The sequence below is a fragment of the Heterocephalus glaber genome, unplaced genomic scaffold (assembly GCF_053883595.1).
Source record: "Heterocephalus glaber isolate CG9 unplaced genomic scaffold, H.glaber_assembly_v1.0 deba00001509, whole genome shotgun sequence".
In the NCBI taxonomy this organism is placed as follows: domain Eukaryota; kingdom Metazoa; phylum Chordata; class Mammalia; order Rodentia; family Bathyergidae; genus Heterocephalus; species Heterocephalus glaber.
Window position 1 is genome coordinate 55,135,962 of NW_028258325.1, and position 18,313 is coordinate 55,154,274.

Below are 18,313 nucleotides of genomic sequence, written 5' to 3' on the forward strand. Positions count from 1 at the left end.
TAGCCAGGGATTTAGCTCAGTGGTTCCACCGCCTGCCTCACAAGTGTAAGGTCCTGAGTTCGATCCCGGGTACCGAAAAAACAAAAAACAAAAAACAAATGCAGATATGACCTACTATTCTCATGTGTATACATGCATATGGATGGACTTAACTACTTCTGTGTGCTGGTGGTTACCCTCAGCAGAAAGTCTCCCTCTCCCTCTCCAGACAAACTGCTGATTCTCTATACTTCCATACTCACCAACCGTTGCTCAAATTTTGAAATTAAAATCGGTCTCCTTTTGTTGCATAAAATAACATAACAAATGGAACCAAATGTTCAACCCCTATTACTTTTTGGTAATATGCCTAATTAAAAATAACTAGGCTCTCCAACGAATAATTACATGAACACCTGATATATTATTTCCCACCAATTTTGTTTCAGTCATAAATATGCACCAGAAATATGAATGATCAACACACTACTCCCCGCTATTTCTGTTCTGTTTCTGAATCAAAGTTCGTTCTTGAATTGGGTATTTTCACCACATTTTCCTTGCTGTGCAATCATTTCCCAGTTGGACAATTAATAAGTGCTTTTTCTCCACAGCCATTGATGTGTAACCTTCTTTACCCTGTATTTTAACATGCACTATATACCTTCTTCACTCTGACTGGTTTTGGCAGTGACCCACAATCTAAATCTCTTTCCTCCATTTGATATAAGTGAAACTATAATTATCTAAGGGCTAATTTCAAATTACTACTTCATTCCAGTAGCAACTGATGAAGATTAGTGGTCTTGCCTTGCATCTGAGTAAGTCAGCAACATAATCACAAGAGGACTCAGCAGGCAACATTTGATTCACGTGAACTCAATTACTTCCGTCAAACACATTCACTTCAATGAAAAGCAGAAAGTTCCAAAATGGGTTTTTGCTAACCATTTTGTACTCAAAAAATATTGCACATGACTTTTAAGGGGAAAAAATAACATGTATTTAATCACAAATAATACTAAATAATAAATACAGAAACACACTTAGATAAATGGATGGGGAACCTTATTTGTTTCTAAAAAATAAAAATATTTCAAAGAAATAACTTTGTGTACTTAAGGTAACTTATTATTGAAAATTTAGCTGTATAAGGAAAACTTGCAAAAATTAATCTACACTGTATTTTAAATTGATAACTAGAAACCAGGATATGTTACTACCACATCAAAGTCAGATTATGACAGGGAAGGTAGTTTATTTCTCTTCATAGAAGTTAAATGAGAGGAAGTTGTGTGAAAGTGACTGGTCATGAATTTCTAAGTTCTCCAGAACTACTGAACTGTAGCCAGGTTGTATCCTGCCTTGAGGTCAGACAGTTAATGAGCTGCCCTGGATTCTGCACCTTGAAGTGAAGGTTTAGTCTCTGAAGGTCCTAGGTCACCTCCATCATCCCTGAAGGTGTAATGGTCACATGGACATGATCTGACCATAGCAACCAGGCCATCTCCCACCACAGACTCAGGAAATAGTAATATATGGCAGTCATTATAACAGATATATTCAAATTTCAGCTTTTTAATATAATTACATCCTTAATTAAATCTTAACATAATTTGAAATTGTGATTAAATGGGTGATTAAATGTCATTATGTAATAAGGCAAAATTATAAATATATTTCCATACATGATGTTTGGGGCTCTGCAAAATTCACTGATTGTGTTTATAATAGCTAATATATGAAACTCCAATCCATGTGATTTCATACTTGGAACCTGAGAATTTGACCTGAGAGCCTGAGGACTAGGGAAGGATCAATTTAAAGATATTTGTAAATTTTCAGACAGAGCAAAGAAATTTTCTACAGGTAAAGAGAAAAGAAAAATAAATCAACAAAACAGTACTTTAAAAGAGTATTCTTGGGCCGGGGATTTAGCTCAGTGGTTTCACCACCTGCTGCACAAGCACAAGGACCTGAGTTCGATTCCCCGTACCAAAAAAAAAAAAGAGTATTCTTTAATGCTTTTGCATATTTTTTATTTAATTTCCCATCCTCCTTCCTTTTGGTTTCTTACTGATTCCTTAACTCCACATACTTCACCCCTGCCATTAGAGAATATAGTGTAATGGGATTTGGGCAAAGGATTAATCAAATAATAAATCAACAAATGGGTACAATATCATAACTCTAAATGGTTCTCTACAGAGAAGATCTATGAGTAAAGAACAGTGAAGCTTGATCTCATCTTGAAAAGTCAGCAATAGAGTTCCTTAAGAAGCTATCTTTGGAGCCCAGATCTGAAGGATGGCCATGAATTAACAAGGAAAAAGGTTCCCAAGAACAAGAACAGAATCATAAAAGAACACGCAGTAAAGAGAGCAAATGGCTTTTGAGAAACTGAAAAAAGCTAGTTCCACTGGTGTATATGGGAAAGGAGGAAGCACATCTCCAGGTGAATCTGGAGAGAGAACCAGGACAAAACATGCAGTCTTAGAGTGTTATGAAATCTTTGTCATGAAGGATTTCACTGAGGTGTATAAAGTGTGGGAAAGAGATGATGGTATGGGGAACAAGATTTGCATTTCTGTGTGGGTGATATATTCATACAGTTCAAAAAGCAAAGCTATATATAAAGTTATTCATTTTATTTGAAAATAGAATTCCTACAAGATATGCTTTTAGGTTGGAGGAAAAAGGAAATAGAAGTGAATGGTGTGAAGAGATAGTTGGGTAATAATTTCTATCAACACTTCATGATAGACTGCGATGGGGTATCAAGTAGGAAGGAAGTATCAGAATGATTTCTGGATGTCTTTCCTATCAAAGATAATTCCAAAACCCCAACCTCCTACTTTAAAGTTTGAGGTTAGCATCTGAAGATCTTAGAATGACTTAGAATCAGGGCTTCATTTTATATAACTCATACCCCACACACATATACATTTACATATACATGTACATATTATGTATAGATAGATAAATTCCCCAAGCATATATAATTTTTTTCAATTCTTCCAAAGCAAACCTATAACATTTGTTTATTCGATGAGTTAGCCATTCAAGGAGATAAATTATTTATTGAATACCAATTGGAAAATCTTCCTAGAGTGGCCCCATACCATCTGTATACTGTAAAGCACTGAGAGACATTATTCACATAGACTGTGCTGTGTAGAACATTCACTGGCCTATGTGGTCTCCAGATGCGTGGTCCCAAAGCCACTATTCCTACTACCAGGAGGAAGTGAAAAATTCCTAACTTAGGACAACATCTATTTTAGAAAACTTTTCTACATTTCAGCCTTTCCAGTTCATCCCACTTTCTTCCAGACTTTTTCTCAACTACTCTTAAAGGATGAGAGAAAGAAGGAAGAGAAAATGCATGTGAAAGGTTTCCACTAAAAAGCATTCTCTCATGAACACCTGTCCTTCAAGATGTTTTTGTATGTACCACTACAACGTTTTAATTCCCTCAGTGATCAAAATTTATCCTCTAAAAATACAGAGGCCTCTTTTACTGTCTGTCCATCCAAATGAAAACCAAGGATATATGATCTGAACTGAAGCCACAACATATTCCCTAAAATGATGTAAACAGTCAAGTGGAGTATGCTGCTTACAGCATGAATAAACAAATTTTTAGAAATAGCATTTACATTTACAATTTTAGACTAAAATATGTTTGAGAGTATTTTTAACTTCTGCTTCTGATTCTGTAATTTGGTATGACCTCATCTTAAACTAGTAAAACTGCTCTAAAAAAATTAAGATGTTACAACTTTTCTGTAATCCAATCCTGATAAAATTATTATTCATTTCCCCAAGAAAGTTATATAAATTTAAGAAACATAATTTTAAATTGGTAAGATATTTAAGGGTATGTATATGGATAAATCAAACAAGAAGAGTTGTATTTTAGGTGGAAAAAGAGTAGATACTACTGTAAAAAACAAAATAGGAGCTGACACTGCAAAGGAAATTTAGGTACATGAAATGTTTCTGGAGAGAATAAATAAAACAAAGTCATTATGACTTATAATTCCCCATTTCTGTTTCCCTGAATCCATAACTAATCTACTGTCCACCCTGAGAAAACCACCAAGTGTGATAAACATAATAGAGTGGAAGAAGAAATCAAAATGCACCTGAAGCTTCCAGGTGAGAGTAAGGATTGCTCAGTATCTGGTTTCCCCTTAGTTAATATACATAAATTCCCATTCCCTAGTTAGTATTCACACATCATGTTGAAAACAAGTTCAAGTTCATAAGGACAAATAATTTTAAAGGAAAAAATGTGTTTTCTTCCCCATAAGCTGTTCTTCACTTTGACATAAAGTACTATCCTGCTCCAGGAATCTACTGATAAATATCCAAGTCTAAAAGGGCAACTCACCACACTGTAGGCAAAATGAGAGCATTTTCAAATGAACAGGAAAGCATGCATGATCAAGTTTCAATTTAAAAGAAAAATTAAAACAGAAAAAAAGTCTACAAGTGCAAATTGCTTTGAAATGACCTTTTTGTATTGGCCCTATCTTCAAACACTTATCTTCATGGGGCATGGTTTATTACACATTTAAAATTAATTTGTAACTTTTAAAAAGCAACCATGTAATAGTAACCATATGTAAACAACATAGTAAACTCAGTCCTATCAGTTTACAACCGTTTTACTGAGAAATTCATATGGCTGAATTTATTTCTTGAGAATTTTTAAAAGGAATTAAAAGCATGCCAAAACAAGTTCTTTCAAGATATTTGCATTTAAATTTTGTACAGCAAGACAACAGTAGAAAGCAAACAGCAGTAGTAGACAATAATCACATACTGAAAGTTGCTAATCCCTTGGTTTGTGTTGTTCAAAAATAAAACTTTTGAAAGCAAAATGAATGTGAAACATGACTTTGCAATTCAGACACTGAGTATTAATTATGTATATCCAATAAAATATAACATTAAATCTCCATCATTGCCAGAAATTTTAAAATTCAGAGACGAGAGAAATCAAATTTGAAGAGAAATAATCTCCATAAATTAGCAAAGTAAAAGGTCACTTGCTCATAATCACTGGCGGACATACATATACATGATCCATGGGAAGAGGCCAGCCCCGGCAGACCCACAAGCAAAGCCTCACCTTGACAGGTGCCGTTTTTCTCTTCGTACCCTGCTTGGCACACGCACTTCCCAATGGGCACCAGCCACTCCCCTTCGGCACTGCAGTGCATCCTGGGCGGCTCTTCTGTCACGGAGTGATTGACGCAGGCACCTGACACCTCCAGCAGCTGGGAAGAGTCTGCTCCAGTGATGGTGTCAGGGAAGACCGCCAAGTGTCGCACTACGGAAGGGCATTTTTTATAGTACACACGCACAGACACCAGAGCAATGCATGCCCCGACATCTTGGAAAGCAAGATAAAAGCCTTTCTTGCTCAGAGGCCCTACATCTCTGACCTCTGTGTTCAGTTTCATGACGCGGTCACCAAGGTCAAGCTCTGTAAAGCTCTCATCCGCCGCAATGGTGTCAATCTTGATGTACTGGTTTTCCTTGATGTTTCGCCCATTCTCATCATTTGACTCAAAGTAATACATGTTAAAAGTTTCCTTGCAGGTCCCCAGGCCTCCAGGAAGACTGTTACAGTCCCGCAGAGTAAATTTGAGTTCTATGAAGATTCTGGAAGCCCCTTCATTGGAGATCCAACTGGTTAAGAGCCAGTTATTCTGATTCTGTTCCATAACCTTGCAGACCTGGTACGTGTGGATAGGAGCATAATTTTCATCAACTTCACCAATCTCTTCCCACTGTACAATATAAAACAGAAAGAAAAAAATTTAAATAGCAAAAATCATAAAAGAGAACTAATTCAGATGTGAAAATGCCTAGAACCTGAAAATATAGTGTTGAGATAAAGAGCACTATACAAAGTATCATGAGAAGATACTGACAAAAATTTGTTTCATTTTATAGCCAAGAGTTCATATTAATCTTGTATTCTACCATGAACTACACTTTTTTAAAATTAAATAAATGAAGGACTTAATTAACTTCAGATTAACTCAAAGATGAACATACGAATTATATATACCAGGGGAATCATCTAAGGATTAAAATATAAAGAAAAATAAATGCAGATAAAGTAAATAAAAGAAAAGAAAAACTAATGTATATTTGCAAGAAAAATAAGTATATCAACAAGTAAGATAGAGGCTATGGTTCAGATAATATTCCCAAAGATTCATGTGTTAAAGGTTTGGTCTGCATCTTTCAAACCATGGGAATGTGGTGGAAACTCTAAGAAGTATGGCCTAGAGGTAGATCCGTAGGGTATCCAGGGTTACCCTCAAATGGGATTGTGGGTCTCAGTCCATTTTTTGTTCCCTTTTACATTCCAGACACGAGGTGAGCAGGTTTGTCCATGCTCTCCCATCAGGATGTGCTGCCTCCCACAGGCCTAAAAGCAGTGAGACTAACAGATCCATAGAAGGAAACCTTCAAAGCTGTGAACTAGAACAGACCTTGCTCTTTGTAATTTGGTTATCTCAGTTATTGGCCATAGCAATGAAAGGCTAACACAGACAAAGTCTGAAGGGAAAAAAGTATAATTTTTTTTTTAAATGAGGAAAGAGAACTGCAAATGTAGACAAGAAAAATGACAACATAATTTAATTCTGTCATGTTACAAATAGCATATTATTGTAATAAAATATCAAAGAAAATCCATTAACTTAAAATTAATAATACAATAGATCTTTATTTCATTGAATCCATCTGTTGAGAACATTTTCACAATTGGATAACTATTCATTCATAGATAGGGGAAGGGGAAATGGGAGGGGTAGGGGAAAAGAAAGAAGGGAATGGAATTAATATGAGAAAAAGAAAAAAATGGAGACAAAGTCTTTGTAGATAGGGAGGGGTGGAGGGGTTGAAGGGAGGGCAGGGGAATGGGGGAAAAATAAGAACCAAGATGGATTATGTAAAGTTGCAAATTTCCAATGATGAATGTCGTTATATTGTATACCTTAAAAGTACCAATATAATTAATAAAAAATAAAGATAAAAATCGATTTATAATGTGGACAGGCTTCTCTGGAATACTGTCTTCTTGTTATTTTGGGAAAAATTCATTCCTTCTCATAAATGCATTGTTTTCTTTTCAGTTACCTTCATACATCTGAAAACATACAGGATATAAAAGTAATTAAGTATGGTTTACATAGCTTGCAAGATCATCTTGGTCAAAAAATAAATAAAAACCTATTTCTTTCCTGATAAAATACTCCAGTTTTAAGAATCTAAATGTACCGTGACCACTTCTTGAAATATATTGAATCGAAATTTTTATTCCTTATACAAAGGTCATTGTAACTGAAGAAATTTATTAAACCTGTATAGAAACTATGTATACAAATTTTTAATCCTTCATGTGTCCCTGAAACACAAAGACCTATTTGCTGACTTTCAATAAATTCAGAATGCGGGATTTCAGAAATTCAGCATTATAAATAAAGTCCACAGAAGTTCGTTTCTTTAGACATTAAATACAGAATTACTTATTCATTTTGTTCAACTGGCAAAAACATGGAAAATGTAGAGGCACAAGAGAAGCAAATAAATCTTAGACCTCATATGGCCCCTCTTACAATTCCAGCTGCCATCACAGGCATAAGTAAAAGGTGCGAATGAGGCAAAACTGCTGAGCTCCTTGGATTCACAAGACAGAGACATCAAGATTTCATCTTGCCTAACAACTTTTGCATTATGGTGTCATGAGAAGGCTTAGTTCTTTCATTTAATCTCATTTTGGTCTCCTCTCAAAAATATGTATAAACTCTACTGAGCCTCTGATTTCCTAAACCAGCTTTCTATTTTATCATTCTATCATTAAGCTACTTACATTTTCTTCTCAAAGTGATTTAAGTACCAATCTTTCTATTATAAATGGTTCCCAAATGTCTTAATTAATATTTCATGCAAAAGAACACCTCAACTGAACAAATATGGTAAAATTATCAATATCGTCTCAAGATTAAATATACATTATTTGAATTAGTAAATGGAAAAACGGCATTAAAGCTCTTCTCTTAAAAAAAGGAAATCAAAAAGCTACATTATTTCTGCTTAAATATTTATTTTATTTTATAATAGTAATCCAAAACAAAGCACCAATGGATTTTAAATCATTTGTTTTTAATCACTTAGAGAAGGCCTAGTTCTGCCTCATATATTCCAGTAGGATCCTGCTAGCAAACGAAAGCAACCAGAATAGTGGAATCCTCCCAGATTATAAGCAATTCACAGTCTGTGTGTGCAGGAAGTCCAAGGTAGCACAAACATTATTAAAAATGCAAGTCAAGCAGCACTTGACAAGACAGCTTAACAGTTACTGCTTCAGGTGATAATTTCAAAGTATGTGAATAAGCATCTTGCTTCTCTGAATATTCTCAATTAAGGAGAGAAAAACTATGATTTTCTTTAAGTTTGAATCTGTTTTGGTAAGATTTTATGTATTGGTCTAATCAAGAATCCAAAATATAAGTGAAGGCTGATATTTAATACTTCAAATGAACAAATGGAAAGACTTTACAGCTATAAGCCATTCAGAGCATCAAACAGGTGATATACACATTTCCCTTACCAGACCTCATTTAAACAAATTTATTACAAAGTAGATAAAATTATTTCATTTATTTTAGATTATCTTAAATAAAGCTCTGAATTTGTTCACAATTTCTTCTCTTCAAGTACAAATAGGTCATCTTGCAGGCAGTGGCACAAATCAAAATAAAGAAATGAGATGATGAGAAAATAAGACTCATTGAGAACTTAAAGATACTTTTACAAATATCATGTCAAGGAGATTACAGTAACTTAATGAAAGGTACAATAGAAAACAATGTTTTCTGTTCAGTTTCATAGCATTTCCTGTGATTCCATGGTGGAATAGAAGTATGTCCTGACCCACTGGTTACCTGCATAGATGCTTGGGAGGTGGGCATCACTGAATGAGAGAAGGGGGCTATAATTTTGCACTTTGGGTTTTATAAATCCTAAAGACCATTCCTTTGAGCCCATGCTTTTCTTTCTGTTTCCTCCTTATTTCCTATTGTTTTGCCTTAAAATTTAAAAACCTACCAAAAAAACTGGTTATACCATTAACTTGGGTTGGCTTCTTTCCCGGTTTCCTGGGCTGACTTAATCATTTTCCTTCTCTCTGGGCACTGAAAATCCCAACCTGTTGCATCTAAACTCATGCCTGGTCAGACTCCCCACATTAGCCACTTTTATAGGAAGAGTGAAAAAACCAAAGGTCTTATTTTCATATTCATGTGAAATATGGAATTACCTTCTTTTCCAACCCAAGCTATTAGGAATGACTTTTTTCCTGCTTTCTGCAGCTGCCCTTAAGATTCTTGCCTCAAGCTTCCGCTGTCTCCTGCCTTGTAAGTGCTGTGTTCATTTCCAACTCCCCAGCCTATATATTACTTCCTTTTCCAGGAATTGACAATATTGAGTCAGAACACAGAGCCAAGACTATACTCGCCCTTTATGTTGTTTCTAAACCCATAGTAAGAAATGTCATGGGAAGAGAAATGATGTTGCCCTTTTAAGGTATCCAGAGTTTGCCTAAATATTGCATTCTCTTTTTATTGTTTTATTTCTATTTATCTTGTTTCTTTCATCAGGATATTAATCTATTGAGGTAAGGTTAAGGTGCAATGATAAGAAACTGAATATAAAATTTGATCAGTCTTGTGCAAGGGGACAAATAGTAGCCTGATGCCCCTGTTTTAGTCTCAGCCCTTACAATATCTAGATAAACTGAGATTCAACCTTTGGAATAACAGCTTTGCAATCAATAGTGAGTACTGAAACTTTCTATTCTAATCATTTAATATCTACTGTAAGATATCAGAAAAGGCCTTAAAGAATCTAGTGTTAGTGTTAATTTAGAAATAAGAAATTGAAGACCAGTCAGGAGAAAATACTTGTCCAAGGATAGATAGGACCACATTTACAAGGGTGCTCAAAAATGCAATGAATGTTTAAATTTAAAAGTAAAACATACAGTCAAAAACACATTGCCATTAACCTCCAACAAAATACACCCTTTCCCTTCAAACATACTCATCATTCTTGCCACTTTTTGAAGTGGTTCTGAAAGTTTTCTTCGTGAGTGTTTTTAATCTATTATCGGTGCCATAATGTCCTACGTTGATTCAAAATGTGGATCTTTCATAGTCATTTTTTGACTTCGGGAAAGAGCCAGAATCCAGTTGGTGCCAGATCCAGTGAATAAGGTAGATGAGAGCATATGGTAATATTTTTTTTTACAAGCCTGCCTTTTTGTTGGATGGCACCTGGCAGCAGCATTCACCGATTTTTTATGTCTCATAAAGATATTCATGAAAGGGGACTTTCAGAAACAGCTTCAGAAAGTGAAAAGAACAACTGAATTAGTGTGTTCAAAGCAAGAGGGAGTACTCTGAGATTAATGGCAATGTATTTTTTACTGTAATTTTTTTATTCAAGCATACACTGGGTTTTGATCAGCCCTTGTACTATCTAAATATCTTTTGCTTTTATCTAGTTGTCTTCATATCAGCCTGTTCTACCCCTAATGTGTAGGTTTGTGTGTGAGATTCCTCAATTCAATGCACTGTTACCCTACTCTGTTGAAAATAAAATCACTTTTCAGGGATCATGTAACCATAGAAACCTCTCTTTCTTCCTCTATACAGTGCAATTCTCAGAAATATATATCTGAGTAGAAGGCATGATTGTCTTACTCTCCACTGTATCTCAGAGTCAAACATTACATTCTATATTTGGGTGCTTGATATTTTATATTGAATGAATTCATCCCAAACATAAAAGAGTAAGTTTTGTTTTGCTATGGTTTAGATCTAAAATATGCCCTCAAGTCTTAAGATTGCTGAGGTAGGGTTTCGGAAGGTGACAGAATCATGAGGGCACTATAGTCATCAGTCGATCAATCCATTGATGAGTTCATGGTTGAACATGCTGTTAGGCGGTGGGGCCAACCTGGAGGAGGTGGGCCAAATGAGATGTGTCTTTGGAGGGCAAATATCTGTCACTCTTTTTGCTCCCTCTGATTCCTAGCTGTCATGGGATGAGCAGCTTTCCTCTGATAGCCTTTCTATCATGCCATTTCTGCCTTGGAGCTAACCAACTATGGACTGAATCCTTTGAAGCCATGAGCCAAAAGATACCTTTTCTCCTTTAAATTGAGTGTTGTCCCAGCAATGAAAAGGTGACTAATAAAAGGTTTCTCTGTAAATTGTCTAAAGTTTATAAATTCAAATTAGAAAGTTTATGAATTAGAAATTTTTTGAAAATTAGTCTTCAGTATGTTTTGTTAAAAACATCCAAGCATTTATTTAATATATTTTTTCATTTGGAATATTCATACAATTATTGAGTTTAATTCTGCCTATTAATCTATGAAACTATTTTTCATTAACATTGCAAGTTACCAATTATAATTTATAGTTTAGTTTATATATTTTTGAATGCATGTTTTCAAAATATTTAGTTCTTATTTTATGTCACTAGTCTTCCACATCTTTCTGTACAAATTTCAAGTTCAGAATACAGTATATCACACAGTGGTATTAACCTTTATCTCATGTATTAGTCAAATTATCCTAGAACAATCCTAGTGATTTTCTTTGGCAGAGTGATGTAAATCTAGCAAGGTAACAATTGCCTCCAGCTTTTCCCTGTCACAACAAAAGCACAGCCTTCTAGGAAAACCACATTCATCATGTAAATACTTTTATATCGAGGGATAAGTGTTTATTATTATCCTTGATACCGAATATTTTATATAATACCTTTTACAATGCATTAAAACAAATCCATATCTAAAGTTTTATTCAACGTATTTTAGATGTCATTTATTTTTGGTGTGCAGGCCTGTATATCAGATGTTTTGTTAACTTTGCTGAAGATATTTTCATCTTAAACTAATTTTTCACCGATGTTATAAAAATATCAATACACTCCTGTGATTTTAGAAGATGCCTAAGAACTGTCTGATCAACCATTTTAACCAGTGAGCAACACACTCCAATTACTACCTCAAAGTATGTTTACCTAAATATAAAATGCTGGAAGCTTTCTGCTACTGGAAAATCAGATGACATATAACACATTAGAAATTTCAAACACAGCCAGAAACTTTTTCTTTTTGTAATATCAGATTTTAGATTTATAATTTCATTTATATATTTCTATTTCATGAAACTGACTGAAATTATGAAAACAATCACATTTGGACCTGAGTAACTGCTGATTTTCATGTTTTCCCTGGGACCATTATAAACCATAAATAATGCTTTCCTGCATAACATTTTAAAGCATTTGGAAGGCTTATATGAAATCATGTATTTCTTTCTTATAGGATGTACAACTGAGTTCACATGTCTGTTTCTGCAGAAGTTTACTGTTACATAGTACATTCAATCCTAGACTTTTTTTTTGTCTGAGATACTCTAGTAGAAAATTTTTAAAGGTTAAGTGACTTAGGAACATGATTAATGGCAGAAAAATGGATGCATCATACTATTTTGTTTCATTTATCTAATTAGTATGTGTGCAGTACATAATGCTTACATTCCTTGGAGGTGGTGGGTGCACATAACACACTTTAATCCTTTCTCATCCCTTTCTCTTCCCTCCCTCTTACTCCCCTCTATCTCTTGACCCCTTGCCCTATGAAAAACATCTATCTCCCCACTTCCACTTTCTTATCTTTTATTTTGATCTTTATTTATAATTTGGCTTTCTTACACAAAAGAAAACGTGGTATATCCTATTGAAAACATAAGTTTTTGTCTATTTGTTATTACTGTCTTTGATGTGTTACAAAAAACTACAAGCAATTCCTCATTAGGACAAAATACCATATTACTAAGACTAGTGCATGGTGAGTAAAACTATCAGTTGCTGGTAAGTCACTTTTCCTGAAGTAGCCCATGTCCACAAACAATGATGAGTCATATAAAAGAACAAAGTGCATCTTGGGTATCATGCTTTGTAAAACACTTTGTTGTAATTGAAAGGTGATCATGAAATGTTTCCAAAACGCAAAGTTAATAGAGTATACCCACATTTTAGATAAGCTTTTCCATCTCTAACTGTGGGCACATCATAGGATGGAACATAATCACCATCAATTGGCAGATGAGTAATATGAGACCCAAAGCAACTGACATAACACTGTGTGAATTCCCATCTACAAGCAGAGTTTTGTGATTATAATCACTGTTTTCTCCTTAAGATTAAATTATAATGCATAATATACAGAGCCACATGAGTCATTTTAACCAATTAATGAGGAATTTTTCCATTCTGTAATACCTAGGTATTTATATTTTTAGAAGATAAAAAGTGTTGGCCTTTGCTATAGAATTTTAACTCCCATCCTTCTTTCTACAGTTTTCTGACTTTTGGATCAAGATCAAGGGCAATTCACTGGGCAACAAATGCTTCTCTCTTTTTCCACCCAACCTAAGTAAAAAAAAATGATTTAAAGAGAATGAAACATGTAACATAAAGTTTCTGTATCACAAATTCCATCTCTCTAATACCTATGATTCTTTAGTTAAACAAATATCACAAAATCATCAACATTCACCAAAGATAATTTGAATCAAAATCCTGTTAGACTTCCTCAATAATATGTTAGTGGAAAAAAAAGACCTGCATCAAGTAGGAGTTTGACTTGTTTAAAACATCTTTAAAATTCATGAGTATGATGAAGCAATGTTGTTTAAAGTGACTCAATTAATTTTCTGTGTATGAAATAAAACTAAAGCTGATTACTTTATAGCCATGGAGAGAACAGATATTTATGAGCTCAAATTCAATTCATGATACAAATAAAATCACTTGAGAAAGAGATTTAGACTTTCAAATTTATATGAATATTTTCAGAGGAAAATTCATGAACAATTGAGCATCTATATACAATACTAAGTTTGAATGGTAAAAAGGGCAGCTCTTTTTCCTTTCAATATTACAGTTAGCAATTATTTTTTAGGAAAGGAATCCTTTCTTGATTTATTCTTTAACAAAATTTTCCAAGCTCAGAAGACATGAGGTTTGGAAACTTCAAAAACAGGATGTCAGATAAAATATGTACCAGTAGAGATGTTTATGATTCAATCGGGAGAATTATTTCTTAGCTAGCTAGTATGATGAATGTAATCTAAACATTATATATTAAAACTGTTCATATATTCATTGCTATTCAACTTTTAGGAAGAAAGATATTAAATAATGTCACATCACAAAAAATAATAGTGTATTATGAATATGTCAAGATTTAAAATACACCATTCTCTTTTGAAAACTTTACAAATGAAAACAAATTCAAATTTATCAACTAGTCAATAACAATTTCAAAAGACAGAATGAGTTAAATGAGTAGGCATGCTTGAAATTAACAAATTAGTAAACTGAATAATATGCTAAATAATCTCATTAGTTTTATCAAAAGGCACTCCCATTACCTATTGTACACAATGAATAATTTATCAATCATTTGTGCCACAAGTTATAATGTTACAAGCAGGAGCTAAAACCAATCAGGCTTATAAAACACCAGTTTAGATTAGTTCTTTAACATACCACTGAAGAACTCCACACATCAGGCATAGTAGCCTTCCTTGATGTTTTCTGTCATGTTGTATCAAGAGAGGGTTAATCCAACACATAGTATCATGTAAAAATGTGGCAGTGTCAATAATGTTTTGTGTTCCATGACAAAAATTTACATATTCAGCGAGTTTATATCTTTCTAAATGGTAAGTGTGACCTCAATTATATCCTAGCTTAAGCTGGAGTACACATTTATTATGGAGGTTATAAGATCTAAAGACAGACAAATATTTCTATGCTTCAAGATTTCACATGGACATACATACACATGGAATCACACACACATAAAGAATTTTTTCATGACAGTCATTAAGATGTTGGTGAGAGGCTTCTCAGTATTATTTAATTATGTATGTTCTCAATAACGTGAATTTTTAAAGCAATATTATTACATTGTTAATATAATCATTATCTTATTAGAGACAGCTATAAATTTGGCAGAGAAGAATTCTTTTCAAAGAAGTAGGAAAGTTTCAGTAAATGAGAAAGAAAACAATTATTTCACATAAGATTCAGTTTAATGAAAATAAAGTAGATTAACCTCTGACGTGCTTAATGTTTTAGGCAAAATAAATATAATTATACCTTTGCTATTCTGCCAAAAAGAAGTTTTCAGTAAACAATTTGCAACTCTGGATGATCTATCCAGTCTATAAAATATATCAGAAAATATAATGCTGCTCTGTCCTTTGGTCTTTATTTTGCAAATCATTTTTTCAGTAGATAATATTACATTTCGATGTAGACCTTGACAACAGCACCATAAATCAATTCCATATCTAACATTAATCATGTTCTTGTAATCAGTAGCTATTCAACACCAATTTCCTTCTCATTTGGGGGGGGGGCAGCCACACTAGTGATGTGAGCTTATTCAAGTTTAAATGATTAAAATACTCTAATATAAAATAAGGTCCAGTCCATTCTTTTACCATAACAGTATTAAGGACAATTTATAGAAATGGGAACTGTCTACTGTCAATGAGTTGTCCCGTGAATAGACACACACTCACAGAGAACAGCTTTGCTTCTCAGAAGCCTCATGCTTCTCCCATTGAGATGGGAGTAAAGGAGGGAACAGACGTTCCCAATTCCTCTTCCTGCACTAATTGTTAGGTCTGTGTCTGCTCCAATCGATAATCTCAACACAAAGTGTTTCTTCTCTTACTAAGAGTATAATAAGAAAATTCCTGTCTAGAGTTAGTACTACAATGAACAATTCCCAATTTTTAGTTTTCTTTGTTTTTTATAGCATTAGTTTAATACAAATTTAATTCTGACCAACATTAGACTGAAGAATTTTATAATAGACCATGCTACCTGTGATTGACTGATATTTACATAATTTTTATCTATCAAATAAATATATCTTACTGTACTTAATTTTTAACTTGAGAGCCACTTTGAAGTGAATTATGTTAAGAATTCTTGGTGAATATAAAACCTTTACAATATTAGCAGAATTGCAACAGCAAAAAGAAGTCTTTATATTTTTTCTTTCCACTGATGTCCTTATCTTTCATTATTATGCCTTAATCACCTTGACACCTTTTGCTTAGATTGGGAAGCACAAATGGGAATAATAGCAGAAGAAATAAATTCTGCGGTATGATTTAATTCTAAATGTTAAGCCATCTATTAACTACCTTTCTCTATTCTTACTTCTTTCACCAATATACTGTGATAAAAGAAACATAAATACAGAAAATGTAGATAACAAATAAATCAAGTTTTAGCACAGAAAAATAGAATGCTTTGGGTTAATATTCATAGATATTATTTGTTATTTCACATCTATTTGTAGGTGAGCAAAAAGACTCCTCATAGGAAAAGGATATATCCACAATCATTCACACAAATGTATTTGTCCCTTATTTATTGTTCTTTCTGCTGTATAGCAGTTTGCTATGTAACTTCAGTATTGTACTTAGCAAAGGTAACTAACACACCTCTGAACATTCAATCTCCTTAGTAATATTTCTAAGTATTCTTTGCAATTTTTCCATCCCATTTGACTGATTACACAGAAAACTTTATACATTTAAAATTGTGTTCACTAGTAGAAATCAGGCAGATGTGGAATCAAGTGTTACAGATTCTAATGGAAACAAGAGACTCTTCTTCACTATGGCTGGGAGTATATATTAGTATAGAGAGAGAGCAAGCATACGGTAAATTTTTGAATGCTTTAAAACCTGGACTTTCACATGTGCTAAAATAATGTCTTAAGCTCTGTAATGGCCAAACAGAAATTACTTACATAGTCATCAATAAAAATGAATGAAATATTATATTCATACTATAATGAACAAGTAGGAGTTAACAAGTAATTCACTTTTATGAAAATTGCAAATATGTAATCTTCATAGAAAAATCCAATATTCAAAAAAACAAATCTATCATTTTAAATGAATAAAACTATTCTACAATTATAAATTATTATGTTCATAAAATGATATGACTATGATGGTATAAAATGAACACGAAAAATACACTAAATTCTTGAACACAGTCTGAGAATTCTAAGAAAAAAGTATATCAGTACATGTGAGATGAGAGTCCCAAAAGAGGTAAGGAAAAAAAAATGGCAAGACACAACATTAAATAGATATTAAAAGTTCACAAGTTTAATGAAAACCATTGATTTACAAATCCAGAATGCACACTGAACCAATTAGTATACATACAAAGATCCATACCTATACATGCTGTTGAAAGCCAAAACGTTAATTTTTTTTTAATTTCAAGAAGAAAATAACTTATTGGGTAGAAATGATTAATACTATTGTAAAAAACATACTTTAGCAAAAACTGGAGGGCAGAAGAGTAGAGTAGAAAGATGTGTTCGAAGAGCTGAAAGGAAAAAAAGCTGTCAAGCTATAATACAAGATCTTGTAAACTTTCAAAGATAAAGGCGTCTCAACACTCATCTTCAAAAATAAATAAACCGTTTAGAAAATGAACAAATTTCAAGCACGGACATATTACTGATAAAATGTTCAGATGCAAATAAGCACATTAAAAGATGTTCAACGCTATTAGATACCAGACAAATTCCTAATAAAACAACAATGAGATATCACTACACAACTTTATAGAATCACTATCATGGAGCTACACCTCCAGTCCTGAAATACAGTTTTTCAAAAATTGTAATAATACCAAGTGTTGACCAGAGTGTGGAGTGGCTGGATTGTTCATACACTGCTGATGGGAATGTAAAAGCCACTCTGTAAGATGAGAAGTTTCTTACAAAATTAAACATTCATTTACCACACAAAGGAGAAACATTAACACTGTGACACTGATCCCAGATACATGAATGCACATGGGTATTCACAGCAGTTTTATTTGTAATAGCCCCAAACTAGAGTCAGCTCAGGTAAGTTTCAATGGACGACTGATTAGACAAAAGTGTAGTGCAAAGGCACTACCAAGCAATAGAAACAATCAGTATAAAGTATAAGAAACCATGTAATGATTGTCCTGAGAATTATACTGATTGAAAAATACCCCCCAAAACTTTAAATATTGTATGAGCCAATTTATATAATATTTTTAAAACACAAAATTTTTAAAGTTGACAAGAGTCTAGTAGTCACTAGGAGCTACAGGAAAGTTTGATGACATTGTTTCAGTTTGG

The 18,313-nt window shown here is 33.4% G+C and overlaps 1 protein-coding gene across 10 annotated transcripts in view; it reads right to left on the reverse strand.

Annotated features, from left to right (window-relative positions):
• The window catches only part of Epha5 (EPH receptor A5), a 360,726-nt gene that overhangs the window by 277,482 nt on the left and 64,931 nt on the right, over positions 1-18,313 (reverse strand). For all 10 annotated transcript variants that reach the window (XM_087187714.1, XM_087187718.1, XM_021262295.2 and 7 more), the window contains one exon: positions 5,120-5,783. In XM_087187714.1, the coding sequence (XP_087043840.1) occupies positions 5,120-5,783 (664 nt within the window). The remainder of the gene's footprint in view (positions 1-5,119; positions 5,784-18,313) is intronic.